Source organism: Apostichopus japonicus, chromosome 7 (assembly GCF_037975245.1).
Source record: "Apostichopus japonicus isolate 1M-3 chromosome 7, ASM3797524v1, whole genome shotgun sequence".
NCBI classification, from domain to species: domain Eukaryota; kingdom Metazoa; phylum Echinodermata; class Holothuroidea; order Aspidochirotida; family Stichopodidae; genus Apostichopus; species Apostichopus japonicus.
Window position 1 is genome coordinate 7,269,490 of NC_092567.1, and position 22,255 is coordinate 7,291,744.

The 22,255-nt window shown below is 38.4% G+C and overlaps 2 protein-coding genes and 1 long non-coding RNA gene across 5 annotated transcripts in view; all 3 read left to right on the forward strand.

Moving 5' to 3' along the window:
- The window catches only part of LOC139970035 (NLR family CARD domain-containing protein 4-like), a 545,770-nt gene that overhangs the window by 458,006 nt on the left and 65,509 nt on the right, over positions 1–22,255 (forward strand). The gene's annotated exons all lie outside the window — the stretch shown is intronic.
- LOC139969334 (uncharacterized) lies at positions 780–4,612 on the forward strand. Its single transcript, XR_011793691.1, has 3 exons — positions 780–1,170; positions 1,903–2,076; positions 2,479–4,612. It is a non-coding gene; the product is annotated as an uncharacterized lncRNA (long non-coding RNA).
- Positions 14,203–22,255, forward strand: part of LOC139970051 (NLR family CARD domain-containing protein 4-like) — a 73,562-nt gene continuing 65,509 nt past the window's right edge. Inside the window, exons 1-3 of one of the 2 annotated variants that reach the window (XM_071975663.1) lie at positions 14,203–14,367; positions 17,305–17,458; positions 17,806–19,328. In XM_071975663.1, coding sequence (XP_071831764.1) covers positions 17,416–17,458; positions 17,806–19,328 — 1,566 coding nt within the window. In that variant the 5' untranslated portion in view covers positions 14,203–14,367; positions 17,305–17,415. The remainder of the gene's footprint in view (positions 14,368–17,304; positions 17,459–17,805; positions 19,329–22,255) is intronic. The other variant, XM_071975664.1, reaches the window with a different exon arrangement.

The window sequence follows — 22,255 nt, forward strand, 5'->3', positions numbered from 1 at the left end:
ATGTTTCAAATATCTAGATCTGCTGTAAATCTTTATTTTAGAGGGCGCTCGACATTTTCCATAGTCAGTCTCTTCGCGGAAGTTCTTTCGGAAATACTTCCGTGGCTTCTTATATCTTTGCTTTTTGTTGCTGTTGTTGTTGTTGAATTTTTCTTCCGCCGAGAATAAACTTATGAGTGCGGATACGTGCATTAAAACTGCTGTTGTTGTTAAATATAATCTGATAGTGTCATATATGCACTAACTAGCTTTAAAACTGCTGTTATTGGTAAAAATAATCTGATAGTGTTATATATAAACGAACCAGCTTTAGGAGAGAACAGATCATTTATTATATTATTTCAGATTCCAGATAGTCAGCTCGCGCATACACAGCAGCGAGGCTCAAAGTTATCTGTTAACACGGTATATGGCCCTGGTTTTCCATATTTTTTTAAGGGGGGGGGGGGGGGTTGGTGACACCAGTTTTCTATTAATTATCTTAGTGAATGTGTCGGCATTGGAAAGGGGCCTTACGAAGAGGAGTTACTAATTTGAAACTTCTACCTCATTACGGATGCTTAGTTGCAACATGATGTTATAACAGGAGAAGACAATGATCCAAATCATTCACTTTCTTTTAACGCCTCTGCGTCGTCATACAAATTCACCCTGCGTGTTCGTATGCTTGTGAGTTTGTGCATTTACGACATCGTGTTATTTTAAAGCATAGTTTTGTACACTGTAATGATAACGCACATTAGGACCTATAGTTTGAACTCTATTAGGACCTATACACTGTAAAAACACCTGGGTCATTTTGTGTGACCCATCTGCTTAGTCAGCCATACTCTACCCAGAAATGGGTCGTATTGGTTGAGTTATTACGCAAGATTGTTTGAAATTGTGAAATAGCTCGATGAAAGTTTGACTTTTTGCACTGGGTCATTCTCAAAGACTTTTCTCATTGGATAAGTTATGTCATGTGACCACTATCAGCGTTTTTGCATGACGCCTTTCTTAGACAACAGCTGAACACCGTCACACAAATCAACAAACCATACGTAAATTCAGGACCAAGAAGGCAGTCTTAGTTGAATCAAAAACTTTGATGGGCTCTGAAAATGGACACGTTTGTTAGTTCCATCCTTGATGACTGGGGTTTGCCAATGTAAATACCAATATTCAAAGGTAAATATACGCCAAAGTATGCTGACTAGTTCAGGCCACAGGCGCTCGCAACGTTAATTAGTTAAATACTATATTATCGTATGCCATTGTAGATATGATGATAGGCTAGGCCTAAGTAATATGTTATTAGTGCTGCGAGCGCCGTGGTTCAGACAAGCCCATAATTACCCTGATGCAGTGATACTGATAGTGATACATATATAGCTGTAATGTTAGACCTAACGTTTGGTCATTGATAAAGCATAGGCCTAACCTCACTACGTAAGTTTAACTAAATATAACGTTAGAGGCTAAGACTAGTATATATAATGTTACTTGTTAATAGCTATCTTGCTGAACAGAGAGTTAACAGTGTGCTATTAAATGTAGTAACACAGTAGTATAATCAGACTTTTTAGTGGGGGTGGGGGAGAGCTGAAGGGTAGCAAGGAGTCTGTGCAAGGGGAGGGGGAACAAGATATGGGGAAGGGGTGTAAGGGGAGGGATAAAATTCTTGTATTTAAGGGGTGGACAAGATGTAAAATGGTTCATCATTTCTATCTTACTAATTTACTTGTATGTCAATTTGGGGGGGGGGGTGGGGTGACCAATTGGGGGCTTTTCCCCTACTGGTTATGCCACTGCAGTAAAATATGATATACTCCAACAAACAGTCTTTGCCAAGACTATAGTCGGTGTAATTGAACAATTGAAGTTAACTATATATGTCCTATTTTTATCTGTGGACTATAGGTAGCATGGTACCCAAAAGCCCATGGGAAACATCCTGCTACAGGCTATGCTACAGACTATCTTGAGGAAAGATTGCCCGAAAACGATCCCATGCCTTTAAGAAACAAGAAGCAACACCGAAAGAAGTAAAGAAGCCTACGCCTGTAAAGTTCAACATAAAAACAGAACCAAAAGGTACTAATACCATTATCTTGAACAGTCTACATACAATAAACTCAGTAAGGGATATGGGTCAATTTCTTTTAACTGTGTAGGCTAAGTAACTGATATTCCTACATCCTCAGTCATTCCTACTGGTATGTAATTAAGTTGCATAAAATGTCATGATGATTTTTCACTTATAACAGTCAGGTGCCAAGTTAAGTTGCTTGAACCTTAAACTTAGTATGTAGGTAGCCCTTTGTGAGTAGATGATCCCTCTTTTTTTTCATGGAGGTCCAAGATCATTTGAGGTCAACAGAATCTTAAATCTGCTATGGTAATGATTCAAGTGAAAAGATTTGCTAATTATTTAAATTAGTGACAACAGAATTAAGTGTGCATTGAAAGCAGCAATTTATTTTCTTTCTTCCAAAGGTTGGGACCAATCTTCCTTAATTCATGGAAGATGAGCTTAAGCAAGATAGAACTCGAAAGCAGCCATTCGTCCTCGCATATGGTGATAGAAGGTATCCGACTCAGTCATTTGTGATCATCAAAGGGGTTGCTCTGCCAGCAACAGATTTGATTGCAGCTTTTGATATTTCTTTCAAATCATTGTACTTGTTTGACATAGCCTACCCCTGCCAGTGTCAAACAACCTGGGAATTTATACACAAATTCCTCATTAAGGTTAGTGAAGGGATAGGAAAGGTTTCGACATCCCCTTCAGTAAGAAGCCTACATGCCTTTTTAAGTAGTCAGTAAGAGAAAAAAGGTATGTAAACAACTTTGTCAAAAGTAGTGTTTAATATGATTTATTTGGTTTTTTTATACATTGTAACCTTTTATCGTATAATTTTCTCAAGGGACATATCAGGAACATATCTCCTGTAAACCTTGGGCAGTGCAACATTAGGTTAACACTTAGTTCATGGTCATTAACATGATGGGATGATTACATGAGGTTTTTAATTTACATTATGTGACAAAGTTGGGACATATCTCAAGGGACATATCAGGAACATATCTCCTGTAAACCTTGGGCAGTGCAACATTAGGTTAACACTTAGTTCATGGTCATTAACATGATGGGATGATTACATGAGGTTTTTAATTTACATTATGTGACAAAGTTGTTTGCTATTTATGTTTGCATGTTACATTACCTTGAACAAGTTTTAAGTTTCATTTGGTATTTGTTATTGTTAAGTTTAGAGGGACTAAAGAAGCAGAACTGCCTCACAAACAGTGGTGCAAAACTAGTGTTCTTCCATACATCATCCATGCACAACTAGCCAAAAGCATGACTGATGTACATTTTTTGCCTGAGCAACTGAAAACTTAATACATATTGTAACATATTGGTGGTGCAAAAATATTTATTCACAGTGTTTCCATTTATTGATGACTTTTCAGTGATTATAAGTCTTGTACTGTATGTTATAAACAGCTTTTCCTCATTCAAATCTAATGCTGTTTTGGTACAAGAACTACTGAGGAAATTATCACCTTTGGGATATGCTTGCAAGAGTTTATTAATTGGCAGCTGGCCATAGGGTTTGTCTTGCCCCACCAACCCACTGCAAAAATATGTTTGATATTGTCTTTGACTTTTGACCATGACAAAGCCCCCACCAAACATTGAGCTTTCCAAAATTTTTGATTTCTTACAGCCACCATTTATGTACTACATGTCTTCTTTGTATACCTAACATTTTATACAATTGATAACTATGGAATGTTGTTTATTTATATTCTTTAAAAACAATTAGAAATGCTAGCTAATAATCAAATTACTACAGTGACTAAGGATACAAGTAGAGAGTGAGTGCATGCTCCAGTCTTGATTAACTTAATATTACAAACACTGCAGCAAACCTAGCTGTGAGATCAACAATTAAAGCCTTTCAAGTAGTACAGAACATAATCCTCAGTGAACTTAAGTTTGTGCACATGAATAAATGATCAGTTGTTTTAGTAAAGTATGTCAGGATTTTAAGGAACATTGCTTAGTTTCCAATGATTCTCAATTGGTACATTAGCCTTAGCCTATGTTCTTGTGTTCATTGTTTGTTTAGTTTTATGGGTATCACATTACTCTGATTTTTACTGTTACTATGATGTTCTAGTTGGAATAAAACAAAATGAATATCGATAATTATATGTGAAATAGAAGAAATTGCATGCTTTATTGTAACACCACTTTGTGATTTGAATAAATTAATTTATCATTAGGAATCAAAGTCTTATGTCATTTCTTTTATAGACTTCCTGCAACTGCAAATGTAAATTCAGCTTTGACCCATTTACGTGGTCAATTTTTTTGACCCAATCTGCTGGGCTGGTGGAGATTGCACTAACCACTGGGTCAAAAGCTGGGTCAAAAGCTGGGTCAAAGTAGCATATGGGTCAAAGTAGCGTATGGGTCAAAATAACCCAGTTTTAGGTCAGATGTCAAATGACACAGATCCTTGGTCAAATTGACCCAAACCTGGGCTGGTGGAGATTCCACTAAGTTGCTGGGTCAAATTTGGGTCAAAAAATGACCCAAGTGTTTTTACAGTGTAAGACAGCACCCTCGGACAGGTCGCTGGAGAGCGCCATTGAAATCAAAATGACTGGATTTAATATCGAACGACTTTATTCTGTGTTTTCACTACATGGCGTGTAGAACTTCAGTTCACCATTCCTTGCAAGACAATAATAATCAACATATCTATTTAATCTGACAATGTTTCAGCAACTTGATCCTTTAAAAGGCTATTTTTATTTCAACAATAACCACCACTTTACCATAACCAACCTAATCGTGTGCTGCTGTTAACATAATTGAGGGCGTATGACATCGTATTAGCGACCACCAACGTGCGGACGAATAACTTTTACTTTCGAGGGCGTTTGACCATCTCATTCAGAAAAAGAGTGAAAATTTAAACTAATCAGATCAAACACCAAACTTGGTTGTGAGAGTTGAATAATCTGATAGATATTGAATAATATGATAAATGTTGAATAATCTGATAGATATTGTGTATTGTTTTGTCTCATTGAATGACTTGAGAACACGACGATGAATGGTATAACAGGATTCAATTCTATTTTCCAATGAAACTGAAAGATCTCTGTCTAGTTGGAATAGGGTTTTGGTCATTGTCCTCGTTCTACCAGAGACGGCAGAAGAGGGGGTGGGGGAAGAGAAACGTCGAGGGGTAGTGGTGTTTGCGGGGGAACATATAAACTTTCCGGGGTGAATATTATCTGTGAATTCCGTACCACAAAATCCAGTATTGGATGTTCTGTTTAACAAAAGAGAACATTCTAATTTATATTGTAGTAATGTATTCAACAATCTGATACATCATCATTTAAAAAGGGCGTATTTACAATCTTACAAAATATATAAGGAGTCATTTATATTAGAAAAGAGCATTTCGTATTACAAAGAGGGGCACTTTTGCGAGTTGTAACTTTATTATTATAATTTAATTTTAATTAAAAATTGTAAATTGAAATTTATTATCATTTAATTTCGTTTTCATTATTTAATATCTAACGTCCCCCCCCCCTCCCTCCCTCCACCAAACATATCGCTGTAAGTTTCATGTAAGTGCTCTGAATTAGTTTAATATTACTATATGGTTGTACCAAAGGGCTGCCGTCGAAGTAAATGGCAGTGAAAAGTTCACAATGATACTTGTTGCTGCCACTATACAGTGTACATAATCTTCAGTAAGGTCAATGTGCAACAAAGACATGCTAAGTACTCTAAATAATCAACAGGAAAGGATAGCCAATCAGAGACAAGCAGAGTAGATTATGTATTTGATAATATTTACATTTATATAATAAATATCAGACAATCACCTTAATTGATCAATGGAAAGAGTATTATTACAGAGGAGGTTTATATACAAATATATATAAACCACTTAAAACAAGTTAAGGTTAGGTTTAAGCTAACCAAGACATGAAGAATTGAACATTTCATAGCTGTATATAACACATATCAAGTTTTGGTTTATTACCATAAAGGTGTCATTGTCTATAATTTGCTATAAAACTCAAATAATGGTCATCCATGTCCACTATTTATAATTACATTAATCTATTCCATTCTAAACATTTCCCTTTTTATACATTATCTATCTGAGCCCATTCTAAGCCACTTGATAATCGGGATTATCCACTGTATCGGGTGATCTGTGAATTGATACACCCAATCAGACATGGGCGTACACACGGGTCACCCCTTGTACCCCTGGAAAATCTAAGCATTATACAAACCAGCAATAATTACTCAACATGATACGCTCCTGCACTCCGGAAAAAATAATTTTTTTCGATAAGAAATGAATATCAGAGAAAATTCAAAACCTGAAAAGTGAAAATGACCCAGTTCAAGACCCAGGATTCCCAGCAGGGCTTAGAATACATTTCGGAGTAATTTAATTGCTTCCTCTGACAGGTGTTTTCGTGCTTTAAACTCTCTACAGGCAGTGGAGTAGCCAGAAGGGTGGGAAAGATGGGGTGGAGGCAGGGGAGTTTCCCCCTACCACAAACATTTTCGAGGACGAAACGGGTTAAGAACTAAAACAAATATTAAGGCTAATAAACTTTATTTGGATGAGGAATGAATATCATAAATAATCGATCATTTTGAGAGAATCTGTATTAGCCATTGGGTACACGTGGATACATGGAATGATAACGGAATTGACCTCAGTTTTCATATTTTCTAATAAAACGAACGATCATAATTTGCCTATTGTGGTATGTTTATTTGGGTACCACGTGACCTATTCCTGTTCATTGTCTCCTATATACAGTGTCAGATGGTTCAATCGAGAAGGTGGAGGGGGAGGTTGGTGAACATCGAAGACAGTGGGACATGTATCAAAATATCGCTAAGATTATGTCCAAGATCTAAATACGGAAGGAGTGGATGACTGGCCATGGTGTATGTGACATTTATTTAAGGGGGAATACCGCCAACATCTTGGTGAGAAACTCTTCTCTGTGAAGCACGTATCAAAATTTCAGTAATTAGCGTTTACAACAAAAGAGCACTTTTTAATAACATATTTTCATAACTTTTTCAACAAAATGGCACCTTTAATACTTGAAGGGCACTTTTATATTACAAAAATTGAAAAACGTTCTTATTTTATAAGAAAAGGAGCATTTCTTATGATAGGAATCAATACCCCATGGCAGACACAGGAAATGACAGAACAAGATTCGCAATATTGGTTGTTGTCATTATTAAAATGCGATATGCTAAGTAATTTAAATACAGGGATGATTAGCCAATCAAAGACAAGCAGAGAAGGCTAAGGTTCTCATAAAATTAACATAATATAAAGACCAAATAATCAACATCCCTGAAAATATATAAAAACAGAGTATGTGTATCAATGAACACAACAATATATAAAGAACTGAACATTCCGAAGCTTGGAACTTGAATTTTGGCGGTTATAACCATAATAATTAGACATCATTGGCAAGAAAAGTCGATTTATGTTCATCTATATAAACTTTTGTACACTTGGATTAAACTAATCCCTCAAACATGTCTCCTCTTTGACACATCCTATCTACTTGAGCCCATTCTTAGCGTCTGTATACCGCGGTTAGTGTACTTGAGCGAATTCTCAGTCACTCCATGCACCATATTAGAAATTTACATATTGGACGTTTGCAATAAGGAGGAGGGAATAGATCAAAGTAGTAACAAAGTAAAAGGAATATTTAAAAATGCTACAGCTTTCGGGGATTTGTCCCCCCCCCCCCTTTAACCCTACTCGGGCTTCCAAACACATTTCAGTAAAACGCAATTCTTCTCTGGAATGTATTTTTTTACTATAAAATGACTATCAGGGAACATTAGATATCTGAACAGTGCAACTAGTGCAGCTAAAGTACAAATGATACCCACTAGGGCTTAGAGTACATTCGGGAGTCTCTTAATTCCTCTCTCTGACATGTGTTTTCTTGCTTTAAACTCGATTCTAGCTTTGGCGTATCCAGAAGGGTACGGACAGGGGGTAAGGCCCCTCTCCAACACCAACATTTTTTTGGGACGCAACGGCGTTGAAAAAAAGAAGAAAAATTGACAAAGGAAAAATAAATAGCCATGATGATACTGCAAAATGCTACTCGTTGATATAGTACGACGTGATCTGCTTCTGGTCAGATTTTCCCTCATAGTAGCACACTAAGCATAGATCGAGATTTCATCGAACAAGTTAACTTTGATTCAGTAATTGACTCTTCTAGACAAAGTTCCCTGCGTCGAGTGGTACGGGCTTGTCGTTTCTAATATAAACAACATTTATATTTGAGTCACCATATATCACCTGCGTATATGTTTGCCTATATACGAACTATTGTGTATTGTAAATGTGTTTCGTCGTTAATATCTACAGTACCATAGCCACTGGAAGAATAGCAACACGATCCTTCTTCCCTTCCGTAACCCCTCCCCTCCCTTCCCTCCCCTCCCCTCCCCTAAATTGTGTTGAAAAGTGCTTGCGTTTTATAGAACACGCAACCAAAGTCGTATAATTAGGAGTTGATGTGATGTTATGATAGCACAGTTTTGCATCTAAGCACTCAAAAGGAGAGGGGTGATCAGGGGGATACAGTCTGGGGGCCTCGCAATCATATTGCGGGCCCGGAAAAACATGGAGGGGCTATGCAAAAATATGGAATATGTGACCAGTGTAAAGAGGGGGACAAGCATTGTCCTCGATGCCCGACCTGGCTTCCGACGCTCCTACAGTTGAGTGCGAAAGAATGAGTGCGGGCGTGTGAGCCATGGCCCTATCTCGTATCGTCAGTCGGAGAGAAATGGTTTAGTCTGTGCATTGCTGTAATCAACTGGGTGGTATGTGGACTCTTTCAACGGTTGTATCATCACCCTTCACTTTACTAAAGTAATTATAAGTAAAACTTTGCGTTGATATTTGCCTATATTCCTGCCCAATAGTGTAACTATTCCTTAGTATGAACAAATTTTATGTCTAAATTTTCATTCTATTTTCCTGGGTGGAGGATCTCCAAAACCCAACCTCATAACAGTTTCAATAACCCAGTACAGTCCCCCTACTCTATAAATGGCAGTCCCATACTCTATAAAGTAATTTACAGTCCCCCTATTCTATAAAGTATACAGTTCCCCTACTCTATAAAGTACAGTCCCCTACTCTATAAATAACTGTTCCTCTACTCTGTAAAGTACAGTCCCCCTACTCTATAAAGTACAGTCCCCTACTCTATAAATAACTGTTCCTCTACTCTGTAAAGTACAGTCCCCCTACTCTATAAAGTACAGTCCCCTACTCTATAAATAACAGTCCCCCTACTCTGTAAAGAACGGTCCGCTTCTCTATATAGTGCAGTCCCCAACTCTGTAAAGTACAGCCCCTACTCTATCAGTACAGTCCCCTACTCTATAAACTATAGTCCCCTACTCTAAAAAGTACAGACCACCGACTCTAAAAAGTACAGTCCCCATACTTCCTCCCCCTACTACATATAGTACAGTCCCCTACTCTATAAATTACAGTCCCCTACTCTAAAAGTACAGCCCCTACTCTATATTGTATAGTCCCCGGCTCTATAGGGTGCAGTCCCCATACTATATCAAGTACAGCCCCCCCCCCTACTACACATAGTACAGTCCCCTACTCTATAAATTACATCTCCTACTCTAAAAGTACAGCCCCTACTCTTTAAAGTACAGTCCCCTACTGTATAAAGTACATTCCCCGACTCTATAGGGTGCAGTCCCCATTATATATCAAGTACAGTCCCCTACTCTATTAAGTACAGTCTCCTTCTCCATGGGCGGCGATCATGGAAGGGGACGGGGGGGGGGACATGTCCCTCCAATATATTAGGTGGGGGATATAGTATCTAATTCCCCCCCCCCCCAATATTTGGTGGCATAGTTTTTTTGTGTTGCTATAACTAGAAAATAATGCGTGAGATTATTTATCCAAATCATATTTGGCGGTTGCTAAAACTTCATCCAACACATGCTGCATGAGGTAAATGACTCTTCTTGGTCGTTTATGTGACCTGTGACCGTATAGCATGTTATCACTCATGATGATTATCATAATATCTGTACATCTCTTGTGTATGAGTGTTAGTACGTACAATCGTACTATACAGCGACGTAGCCAGGAATTTGAAGGGGGAGCCCTTTTGCGATTGATATGGGGGAGGGGTCTAAGGGGAGGAGGTGTCCCCCTCCCGCTTTGAGATATTTTTGAACAATTGAAGGTCCTAAGTTAGTTGCGATCTGGTGCAATGTTTTGTCAGTTTCATCATTTTCATATGATATCATATTATCAGCAGGTTTTGTTTCCTTTTTTGAATTCTTTTACATATTATATCAGAAAGACAAAAATGTAGCGCTCTTTAAAACATTTTCCAGTAGGATGATTCTTGTTTAATACATTTGACGAACTTAACTGATCGTCAATATAACCTTTCATATTTTGTAAGACAGCCAGATGTGCAGTGGCCTAAAACAAATATCGTTATCGCAGTGTATTAGCAGTGTAATAATTATTTATAGGAAGCGCGTATCACGTACGATTGCTAGCTTCATAACATGCTGTTCGTGCAACAACTTAGGACGAATCATAAAGGGGATGAGACGTTGTCGACGTCGTTGTGCATACGGTTCGTGACATTCCATCAAGTGCGGTTAGGTATAGGCAATATGTATTTTATTACGCAGTGGCCAACTGTAGGCTTGTAATAGGCTATAGGCTAACATTTAGCTAATTGCATCTGCCAAACTAAGTAAGTGCTGAATCAGTAGGCCTGAATGTTACTACGATTATAATCGAGTTAACAAAGCTGACGAGTATTCAAGATCAAAAGAGCACTGGCAAATTACCATGCTAAAAAACAACAGTTTTAACATTTTTTCGACACTGAAAGGGGGAGCAGTCGCTCCCCCTCTCCCCCCCCCCCGGCTACGTCCCTGATCGTGTATATGATCAGGGGAGTATCCAGGATTTTCCGACCCGGGGGCGCCAATTACCATCTGAGCGGAGCGCCACCATCGGTTGGCGCGCAGCGTACAAGAGAATTTTCTGGTTTTGATACCACCTAGATCACCGGAAATGGCACTTCTCAGGCTGAAAATGACCAACCAGATGCACACTTTTGCCTGAGAACCAAGTATTTCCAAATAGTTTTTTTTATCCATAACCTTTTTAAGATTGTCACCAGTCACAAATCATGTTCGACCTCATCGCATGTCCTGTGGATCATTGCTTGTGTAGGTGATTCTACGTCGCGGCCCACAATACCCGTCAGCCCCACTTTTCAAGGTTTTCCCCATCTACATAAGACATTTCGTTGTTTACATTAGCGGTATATCCCGCGGTATACTGCGCAACTTTCACGGATCGTAAGGTACACGATGGCATACGATGTAATAACCGATGCTGGCTTATATGGTATTGCCATTAACATGTTGAACGCGCGCGGAGTGCGCGAAAAATTTTGGTTATTTTTTCGGGCAAGTCGTTACAGCCCCAATCAAATTGGGCTCCTACGCCCATGACTTCACCCATAGACAGTTTTGAGGCTGTTCATCTTGGAACACCATTTTCATGCTCATTGATATAAGGTGATATCCGCTGTTTGCTTTACAAATTCGAGCAGGCGCGTAGCGAGGAGTTTGCCAAGTGAGGGGCGAAGCCTGTTGGCAAACTATCTAAGCGTAGCGCCACCATGTATTGGCGCGAAGCGTACAAGCAAATTTTGGCCGAATATACCTCCCAGATCGCTGGAAATGACACTTCCCCGGCCTTGTAAGTTGCATCTAAGCATTTTTTATTTTGAAATTACTAACGATATCATAAAAAAATATGCTCAAGGGGGGGTGGGGGCAGTCGCCCCCTTCCCGAAATGCGTCATGTTCCCCGACGACACGGTCGAGTTCGAGACCAGCCACAGTTGGTTTCATAGCAGGTTTCATATAGACACACACGCGTTATGATAGACCATATATAGTATATATGTACATATACATTATTGAGAGAGGACAAAATGGAATCGTCAAAAATGGAGTTGACGATGTTAGGGGTAGGGTGAGGCGCACGCCCCTTCCGAAATCCTTGATCAGTCACTGGCTACCCTGTGTATATAAAAGGGATCAGCGCTGTAATGATGTCACTGTTCCTCTTTCTCTTCCCGGTGTCTTAGTGTTTTTCTTTTACTCCCTCCTTTTCTCCTTTTTCTCTCTTTCTTCTTTTTTCTTTTCCCTTCCTTCCTCTCCTCCTCCTCTTTTTTCCCCCTCTTTTTTTCCTTTTTTCTACTCTATTTTTTCTCTCCTCTTTTTCTTACCCGGAGGCGCGCGCCCCCAACGCCCGCCCCCCCCCCCTGGATACGCGGCTGATGATCCACATCGATATGGGTTGACTGGGTTTCCATTTCACCTGTTTCCTACAAGATTTCTAACTGCAGACGCGTAGCCATGAGGAGGGGGGGGGGGCAAAGGGGAAGACCCCCTTCTAGTATATTTTTTGTATTTTTTTTTTATGATATCGAAGTTTTATAGTAGCCTTTATAAGAGGTTTTAGTATTTGTACAGCAATATTAACTTTGTCTGAATTTTCGAAATTCCCTGACCAACATTCTTCATCATACTTCCCTCTACTCGTGCAATTTTGACTGGACTGTTAGGGGTCGATTTTTTTTTTCTATATTGGCTGTCCATAGATGAAATTTTGTGCAACATTATGGGTATGTTTTTAAGTGAATTTATTATTTAAATTCTGAACAAATAATGGGCTTAAAACCTTGAAAAGTGGGGCTGAGGGGAATTGTGGGCCGTTACGTAGTATTACCTACGAAAGCAATGATCCACAGGAGATGCGAAGAGGTCGAACATGGTGTGTGACTGGTGACACTCTTGAAAAGTTTATGGATGAAAAAAACCTGTTGGGAAAAACTTGGTTCTTAGGCAAAAGTGTGCATCTGGTTGGCATTTGCAAGCCCGAGAAGTGCCATTTCCGGTAATCTGGGGGGTTATCAAAACCAGAAATTTTTTCTTGTGCGCTGCGCGCCAACTGATGGTGGCGCTCCGCTTAGGTATTATTTGCTCCCCCAGGATACAAAATCCTGGATACGCGCCTCTACCCAAGCAAATGTGCCCCCAATATTTGAAACAAATCGCCGCCCCTGTCCTTCTCTATAAAGTACAGTCCCCATACTCTATAAAGTCCGTCATCCGCATCTGGCTCCTACCTTAATCAGTAGGAAGGAACTTTTAATCCCAACCCCCCGCCACCCATACACACAAATACACAGCTTTCATATCCTGTGCACACCACTGCACTATTGCACCATAAGATCGTCTAACTGAAGCATTGTAAAGTTTTTTGAATGAAAGAAAAGTGATATTCTCATTTTTCGCAAACGATTTAGAAATTAATTGGACAACATCTAAACCCTTTCATACAAAAAGGGGCATTGTTGATGACTTCAACTATAACTGAGTTCTTCCGTTCATTGAAGTCCTGTCTTACTGAAGTTTATCAACAACGAAGAATTGACAGGAACGATCAATTTTAATAGAGAAAACATTGTTTGGTTTTAGAACGGGACTCGAAACACGGACCCTTGCAATCATAATGTTACTTGTTAAAATCCCGCTCTAGCTCCTTATATCTACACACTCTTTGTTCAAATTGTTCATAATTTCTTTACTTGTTCATACTTGTTTAATAAACAATGGATTTACGTTGCTTTCAGTGTCGTAAACGAATCTGTAGATTTCTTGTCAAGACATATTCAGAGTTGGCCATCGCCGCTTGTAGTTTCATCTACACAGTTTGCGTACTTTACGGGCATATTACGCACATAGGACAAAATACATCGGAAACTTACAATGGTTTCGTATTATTAGACGTAACTGAGAGCAATGCATATATATATATACGTACAGAAGGGACCTGAGACGGATGATATGACAGGATAAACACAGCAGGGCATATATATCAGATATGAATTGTATCATCAAATAAAGTCTTTGATTGTGTAAACTATAAAACATGAACTTTGAAACCAGTTAAAACTTTAAACTGATTCCTCCCAATATATATTTAGCGTTCAGAATCGTATGTTAGGACGTCACATGACATACACGACACCATATTGTCAATTGTATGTTCTTCATTTCTGATTCCTTATGTTCTTCTTTCGTGATTTTCATCCGTTATTTAAGGATTTAAGGAATCTAGACTTAAATTCTACTCTGGATGATAAACCCACAAAGCGATGATCGTGCTGGTAAGTAGCGTACATGAGACAGTAGTGGTGTGAAACTATATATGTACTGATATACTAAACACGTCATAAATAACACAGGATATGTTAAATGTATGACAACAGATTGCTATATGAACATGGCGTCTTCAAGGCTATTTCAATTTATCAGAATTACATTCCATGTCTGTATGATCATATTTTAATGTCGATTTAAATATTTCATTAATTTGAAGGGTATAATTTGAAGCTCACGTTAGTCAAACTCCTTTTATGTAAATCCTGGTTATTTATAAGTTCATTCATGCAGCTACAACATATCTCTTCCTATCAGAACATGTGCTATCCTTTCACTTAATTGCTGTCAGATCAGATCATAAATATACTAAAATTGAGTCCTGTCGAAACAGAAATGTAGAATTGTAATACTTACATAGCAGGCCTTGCAGGGACGTAGCTAAGGCCTGATGATTGGGGGGGTGTAGTGGCTGAAATTCCAACTGGATGGGTTTTGGAGCCAGAAAATTCCGACTGCTGCCTTGTACTCCCCCCCCCCCCCTACCACCCCCGCAATAATCGTCAACGATACGGTCAGTGTCAGTCAGACACCCCATCTTTCGCGACTGCACTTATGTTCCGAACTTTTTTCGATACATTTGTACCTTATGGGGCAAAGTTTTTGCTTATGTTGATGGCACTTTTAAGCTTCCATAGATTAGCATTGGTGTTTTTATTGTATACCATAGAGACAATATATATCCCAACGACGTAGCCAGGAGTTTGAAAGAGGGAACACCTTTTGCGATTGTTATTGGGGAGGGGTCTAAGGGGAGGGGGTGTCCCCCTCCCCTTTGAGATATTTTTGAACAATTAAAGGTCCTTAGATGCGATCTGGTGCAATTTGTTGCCAGTTTCATCATTATCATATGATATCATATTATCAGCAGATTTTGTTTTCCTGTTTGAATTCTTTTACATGTTCTTTTACATAATATATCAGAAATACATTTGACGAACTTAACTGATGGACAATATAAACTTTCATATTTTGTAAGACAGCCAGATGTACAGTGGCCTAAAAAAATATCGTTATCGCCGTGTATTAGCAGTGTAATAACAACAGTTTTTAAACATATTTTTCGACACTGAAAGGGGGAAGCAGTCGCTCTCCTGCTCCCCCTGGCTACGTCCCTGTACATCCTGAACTCACTTGAAGCAAGCGGACAGGGTCGACCCACCCAATAGCAAAATTAATACATAAATTATCCGAATTGAAGCTGACGTTGTATTTTTTTAGAGTATTCAAAATCATACGAAGTTTTGTATGGTGGAGTCAAAAGATCGCGAGATACAATTTCTCAATGTGACGAGGAAAACGTGGTAAATATGACTGATTAAAGGTCAATTTTGATCGAAAATTTTATGTCACTCACAAATTACAAGAACATATGAAAATAAAAGTGCGACAGTCAGAAAAATTAAAGTGCGACAGTCGGAAATTCCGAATTGAAGCTGGCGACAGTCGGAAATTCCGACAGTCGGAAATTCCGACTGTCGCACTAAAATTTTCCAACCATCGTAATTTTTACCAAGATTGGGGGGGGGGTGAGACACCCCCCACACCCCCTCTAGCGACGTCCCTGAGGCCTTGCGCCTTTAGGCTTAGGTCCAACATAAATGAATGAATCGGGATGGAAATCATTTCATAGATTCTTCAAGGTATAGGCTTAATTTCAACTTGCAATTATATGCATGAGTGAGATGCACTTGTCTTACTTTATATCCGTATTGAACATGGAGTACATCATGTGGGAAGACCACCATGGACCATTTGGATACGTTTTACTAAGATGAATCTAGTGGGAAGTTAATGGAACATGGTATAAGTTAGGTCTATATGTGGGAATTAGAGAGAACATTAAATAAGTTAAAATAGGCTAACCCGGTGGAAATGTGGTTCTTGTCAATAAAACCAAGATGAAACATGACAGTATTCTTAAAATCTACAAACTTCCTGATAATGAGGACGAATATTAAAACAATAGATAAGCAGATTGAGTTTAAGGAATTAACTGATTTTTAAGATTTTTTGTTTTGTATGATAGCTATCACGTGACTGATGTATTTTGCCTTATCAGTATGGACAGAACAAATCTCCGTAAATGTTATTTCTCTGAAATTATTGGAAAAACATAAATCATTAGATATTAAACCTAATCGGCTTATAAATGAACCGTAACATTTGTTTGTATATGCCCGAGATTCAGATGTACCGCTTAAAGCAGCAGTTTAACTTAGGCTTGCAATGTTACCATCGCAGGCTAACACTATACACAAGTATGTGTATTGATGACAGTGGGTCACCTTTTTCTTTAATTTCATCAAATAGAGATTACTAGGGTATAGTTAATACATTTGATCATCAACGTTAACATTTCGTCACGTGCACGCTTTGTATTGTTGCATTAGACACATTAAAGACCAAATTGGAAAATGTTTAAAGAAGAAAACATATGTTTACCTCACTTTTTCCAATGAACCTTGGCGATAGTCAAACGTATGACCTACAATTTTTATCTGATGTCACTGTCAATTAGTATCAATATAATCATAACAATCAACTCACACAGCTTCTTTAACATGCAAATGAATAACCGTTGTATCTACAATTAAGAGACAGCCACGCAATAACTGTGAAGCCCGCCATCTAAAATGATGAGCTGTAGGTGACATTCTAAAATGGTATCGTGACCGTTGATAACAAAACAGAAAGTTGAATTTTTTTCAGGGTGGGTTGATATTAGATTACTTCAAAGGTCGATGTTTTGTGTAAACAATAAACAGTAACTAAGAGATAAACTTTGATGTAATCTTTGTCGAGCCAGAGCCTGTTGACTTTGATTTATGATAATTTTGTTAAGTTAGATTCATCCATGCATACTGTATCTATATATTCAACAGATCATTGCTTTGAAAGATAATTGTGGGTATTATCACTCATAGGAAAAGAAAATTGAAGACCCAAGTTTATCCCGCCAACCAGTCACGAAAATTGTTGTAACGTCATAATCGATGGAGCGTCTTACAGTGTCGATGGAGCGCCTTACAGTGCAAGGTTTGTTGTGATTACATAGTTTGGGATTAGTAACTTAGCAAAAGAAGACTGATTGTTATAATGAACATTGATAACCTCAGCATTCTAAATACTCTTACATTTTATGATCGAGAGTTCAACGTGACTTTTTGTTATCATTGTTTTGTTTTTACCTTATTTACTTGAACTAACCGAATGGAAAATTTGCATATTACTCCGATTGAACTGGTATAAATTTGTCATTCAGAGTGACTCCAACATATTGCCCGCAATAATTGTTTCCAGTTTATTTATAAGCACTGACTCGCCCCAATTTCATTGACCAAAAAATAATGTTTACAAATCAAACTGTTGCCATTTTGTTTCAGACAAAAAGATCATACTCATCGATTCTCTGAAGAGCAGGTATAAACTACAATATGACGCAATCCAGCCTATACCGTACATTAAGGACAGACTATATTGTGTGGACAAGGTATTTGTTGAGGGCGGTACAGAGATCCACATCGTTGAAGGAGCGACGAAGGAGAAAGAAGGACCATGGGTACGTGTAGACTCGTACAATGATATCTTCACAGACCCTCGAGTGAAAGCCAAACGGCGCATCATAGAAGCAGAAGCCGGGTATGGTAAGTCTACAGTGTCCTTACAGCTCGCCTATGATTGGTGCAATGGTGTAAAGGATTCACCTTTTGAAGACGTAGAGATTCTAATTCTTCTCCGGTTGAGGCAGCTGAACAGCAAGATATCTATCTATCAAGCAATTAAGCTGTTCTTAGGACCAAAAGATCCTCGTATCAAATCTACTGATATTAAAGATATCATTGAAAGCTGTTCTTCTGTTAAGGTACTCCTGGACGGATATGATGAGTTTCCTGATAGGGAAGGAGCAACCGGAAGTGACGTAGGACGTATCATAACGAGGAATCTGTTTAGGAATATTGATGTTACCCTGACAACCAGATATCCCCCGAAGGACTATGACCAAGCAAACACAAAACGAGTGCGGTTAGTTGGTTTTGACGAAAAGGCACGTGACCAGTACATTCGCAAAGCTGTTACTGGGGAAGACGAAGAAAGCGTTTCTAAAATTAAGCGCGCTTTAAAATCCAACCCGATCCTTGATGCCCTATGTCAGGTGCCTCTTTTCTTTGTTATGTTTTCTCACATGACTCATGAAAAAGTACTTTTTATGAGATTTAATTCAGTTACAGAGTTTTTCCGCTACATGATGAAGTGTTTCCATAGTCACAAGAGCAATAAATCAATGGATAGGAACACGAGACCACACAATGTTACATATGAGCTAAAATTTGCTGAACTGAGTAAAGTAGCATTTGAAGGTCTCTGCGGTGAAAACCAACAGTTATCATGGCTTAAGGATAGACTCTGTACACGACTAGGTCAAGGGTTTCTTAAACATTATATTGCAGTCGGTATCTTGGTAGAGGAAGAAGTGTCTATTGTGACAAACGAACAGACTTCTACTACAGACATACAGACAATGACTGACGTAAGGTTCTACCATCAACTATTCTGTGAATGGTTTGCGTCTTTTAGACTGGTAGAAGTTGTAGCTGCTACAAGAGGTGCATCTGAGCTGAAGAATGTTCTTGATAAAGTGGATCCATTTAATCTTCAGTATCTCTATCGGTTCGCCTGTGGGATTAGTCCAGCAGTTGGAAAGAGAATAATAGAATACTTGAAGAGCAGGAATGACGGTGATAAGTTTGCCATCCTCTGCATCCTGGAACAAACTGGTGAGGTAGATGGAATCAAGGACACCGTCAGGGATCTGTGTTCAAAGGAAGTTGACATCGACAACGACGACGACAGCAAGCTTCTTCAGAGATCCACCATCCAGCTCTTGGAGATTGCATCTAGATTTGATGTAAGTATGTTCATCATATGCATTAGTTTCTGTCAACTATACCAAAACAATGATGTTGTATGATGAACTAAATATACAAAAAAAAAAACAATATCAATAACAACATAAATTAGGAAAAAAACCACTTGATGATGTTTACGTTTGGACAGACAAATTTAATAAATGTATACTAAATTAAACTACTCAGCCCGCCTAGAGAAAGTCACAAATTATCAATATGTTGTATTCATTAATGAGAAATCTCGTCTTATCGATGACTTTTTCCTTATGAGATATCATTCAAACTTATTGAAAGTCTAAGCAAAGATAGTTCAAGAATTAAGTCTTCTGAAATAAATGTCTCAAATGATCTTGACGAACAGCGTCCCATCCGTTCGTAAATACGCGATTCAGATCTCTAAAGTATGTAAAGAAAACCAAACTGGTAACTCCAACGGGTCACCACTAGAGTTAATGTATTGAACGCCACAACTGACAGATTACTGATCGAATCTACATAGGCCCGTTTAACAATTTACTTTGTTCCCTTCTCGACATGGCCTTCTACCATGGAGGTTCTGTTTATACCTCCATGCTTCTACAAACGTGGAAAAGTACTTAACATTCAATACCGTACCATTCACGGGTAGTTATATGAACCTGCTTTTAGTAGAGACGCAAACTAAGATTTAAACTTAAATGTTGTTACAAAACTCAATCACAAAGAACAAAATCAGTAACAGTGTAGATTGATTCCACGATATATTCGAGTTTTCGTATGGATATGTTGTAATTGACACTGCAGGAAGGTTGATAGGGTATATAGTTTTATACATTTCGAAATTAGTCTTTTCTTGATGAAGGGCGCTCATATCAACGTCTAGGAGAGTGCATCTAGGTACTATAGGCTAATATATTCATTTTCACTGAAATAGGGTAACTCTAGGCAAAAGTTTCGTATGGATATGTTTTAGTCAAAGTTAGACATTTCCCTTATTGCAATATATTGTTAACATATCCCTTATTGTAATCTAGGGTATGACATTTCCCTTATTGTAATATAGGGTATACATATCCAGTATTGTAATTTAGGGTGGACGTAGCCCTGATTGTAATATAAGGTAGATATATCCTTATGGTAATCTAGTGTAAACATATCCATTATTGTAATCCAGTGCACGTATATCCCTTATTGTAATACATTGTAAACATATCCCTTATTGTAATGTAGAGTAGACATATCCCTTATTGTAATCTAGGGTAGACATATCCATTATTGTAATCTAAGGTAAATATATCCCGTATCGTAATCCAGGGTAAATACATCCCCTATTGTAATATAATGTAAATATATCCCTTATTGCAATATAGGGTAGACATTACCCTTATTGTAATCTAGGGTAGACATATCCCTTATTGTAATCTAGGGTAGACATATCCCTTATTGTATTCTAGGGTAGATATATCATCATTGTGCAATGACAGACTAGACCTAAATTGTATTCGTTAAAGTAATCGTGCATAAGGCCATCGGTTTAAATCAACGTATGTTCGTAAAATTTATCTAACTAGGCGAGGATCGTAGAAATTGAAGTAGGGAGAATGACGTCATGCGACATATACTGAAGCCACCCATCCAACTGGTGGCGCTTTGCTTGTACGACAAGACATTAACGGCGCGTAATACAAACAATACTTTTTTGACATAACTGAAGTGATAAAGTTGACATTAATCACTCGAAATGGGGATATCGACTGCCACATTTGGGTGCCAAAAATGTGGCAGTGGACTGTAGTTCTGTAGGTAATTATTAGGATGCGATAGTAGAAGCAATTACATAGGTATCTAATTACTTTACTAGTGTCGTCTGCTCAGCTGATGTTGTTATTCACTGGACCCTGTATATAGTTAGCCTAGGCCCTATAGACCGGCTACGGCTGTCTTTTCGGATACGATAAAGCCTAATGACAAAACTGTTAAAACCTCATTTTACATAAACTGTATCTTTAACGATATATTCACGTGCCAGAATAACATGGGATGAAGGTTATGATGTCCTGGGCTCATCACTTACAAGTTTGTACCAGGAAAATAGTCTACTACCAACTCTGCAGCATTAAACCGAGAACTACATGCACAGACTAATATATGGAATATTACACAAAGGTAGGTGTGTGTGGGAAGGGGGTGGGAGGACGGAGGCATCCATTTTCACGGCATTTTTCAGGGACAATAATGACACTTGAGTGGATCACTAAAATAATACAAGCAAAACAAAATGTGTGCCATTTGCCTCTCAGATACCGGAAATGGTACTTTCCAGACATTTAAAGTTTCACAAACACTCCACTTACTCGAGTCATAAGAGAAGAGAAAACAGTTTTCAAAGTTGTTTCTTAAGTCAGGAGTAGAGTACTTACCACTCTGGTCGCCATAACAGGTCTCTGTTATACAAAGTACACCTTCTCTTTCGAAAAACGGGTAAAATCAAATTCAGTTACAAAGTCGAATGCACAATGTATATGTGAAGACTTACTAATTATCTGGCGTTTTGTCCTACACTACAAAGCGCCTTCACTCCTTTTCAAGGCTTCATTGCTTAAACAAACAGCAATTAACTGTGTCAGCATTCTTCCTAGTTCAATTTCTATGACGAGGATACAGTAACGTTAACATGTTGTTCAAGTTGACCAATCAGTGTCAAGGACATGGTATTCTCTGTCACGTCCGGAACATGCGTGAGTTGTTCTTTGACAACCGTTAATGAGCTTGATCGTCCGGTTAATCTGGATGGATTAGTCCTAATTTCTTAGCTTATTTTCCGGCGCTTGATAGCTAGAGTTCTGTTTAGAAATATAGCCAACCGTTCGTCTACATTGAAGGACCAAATGCCATGGCTTATTCGTGACCGAGATAACTTCAAAAGGGTTGCGGTAACAAAAGCCCC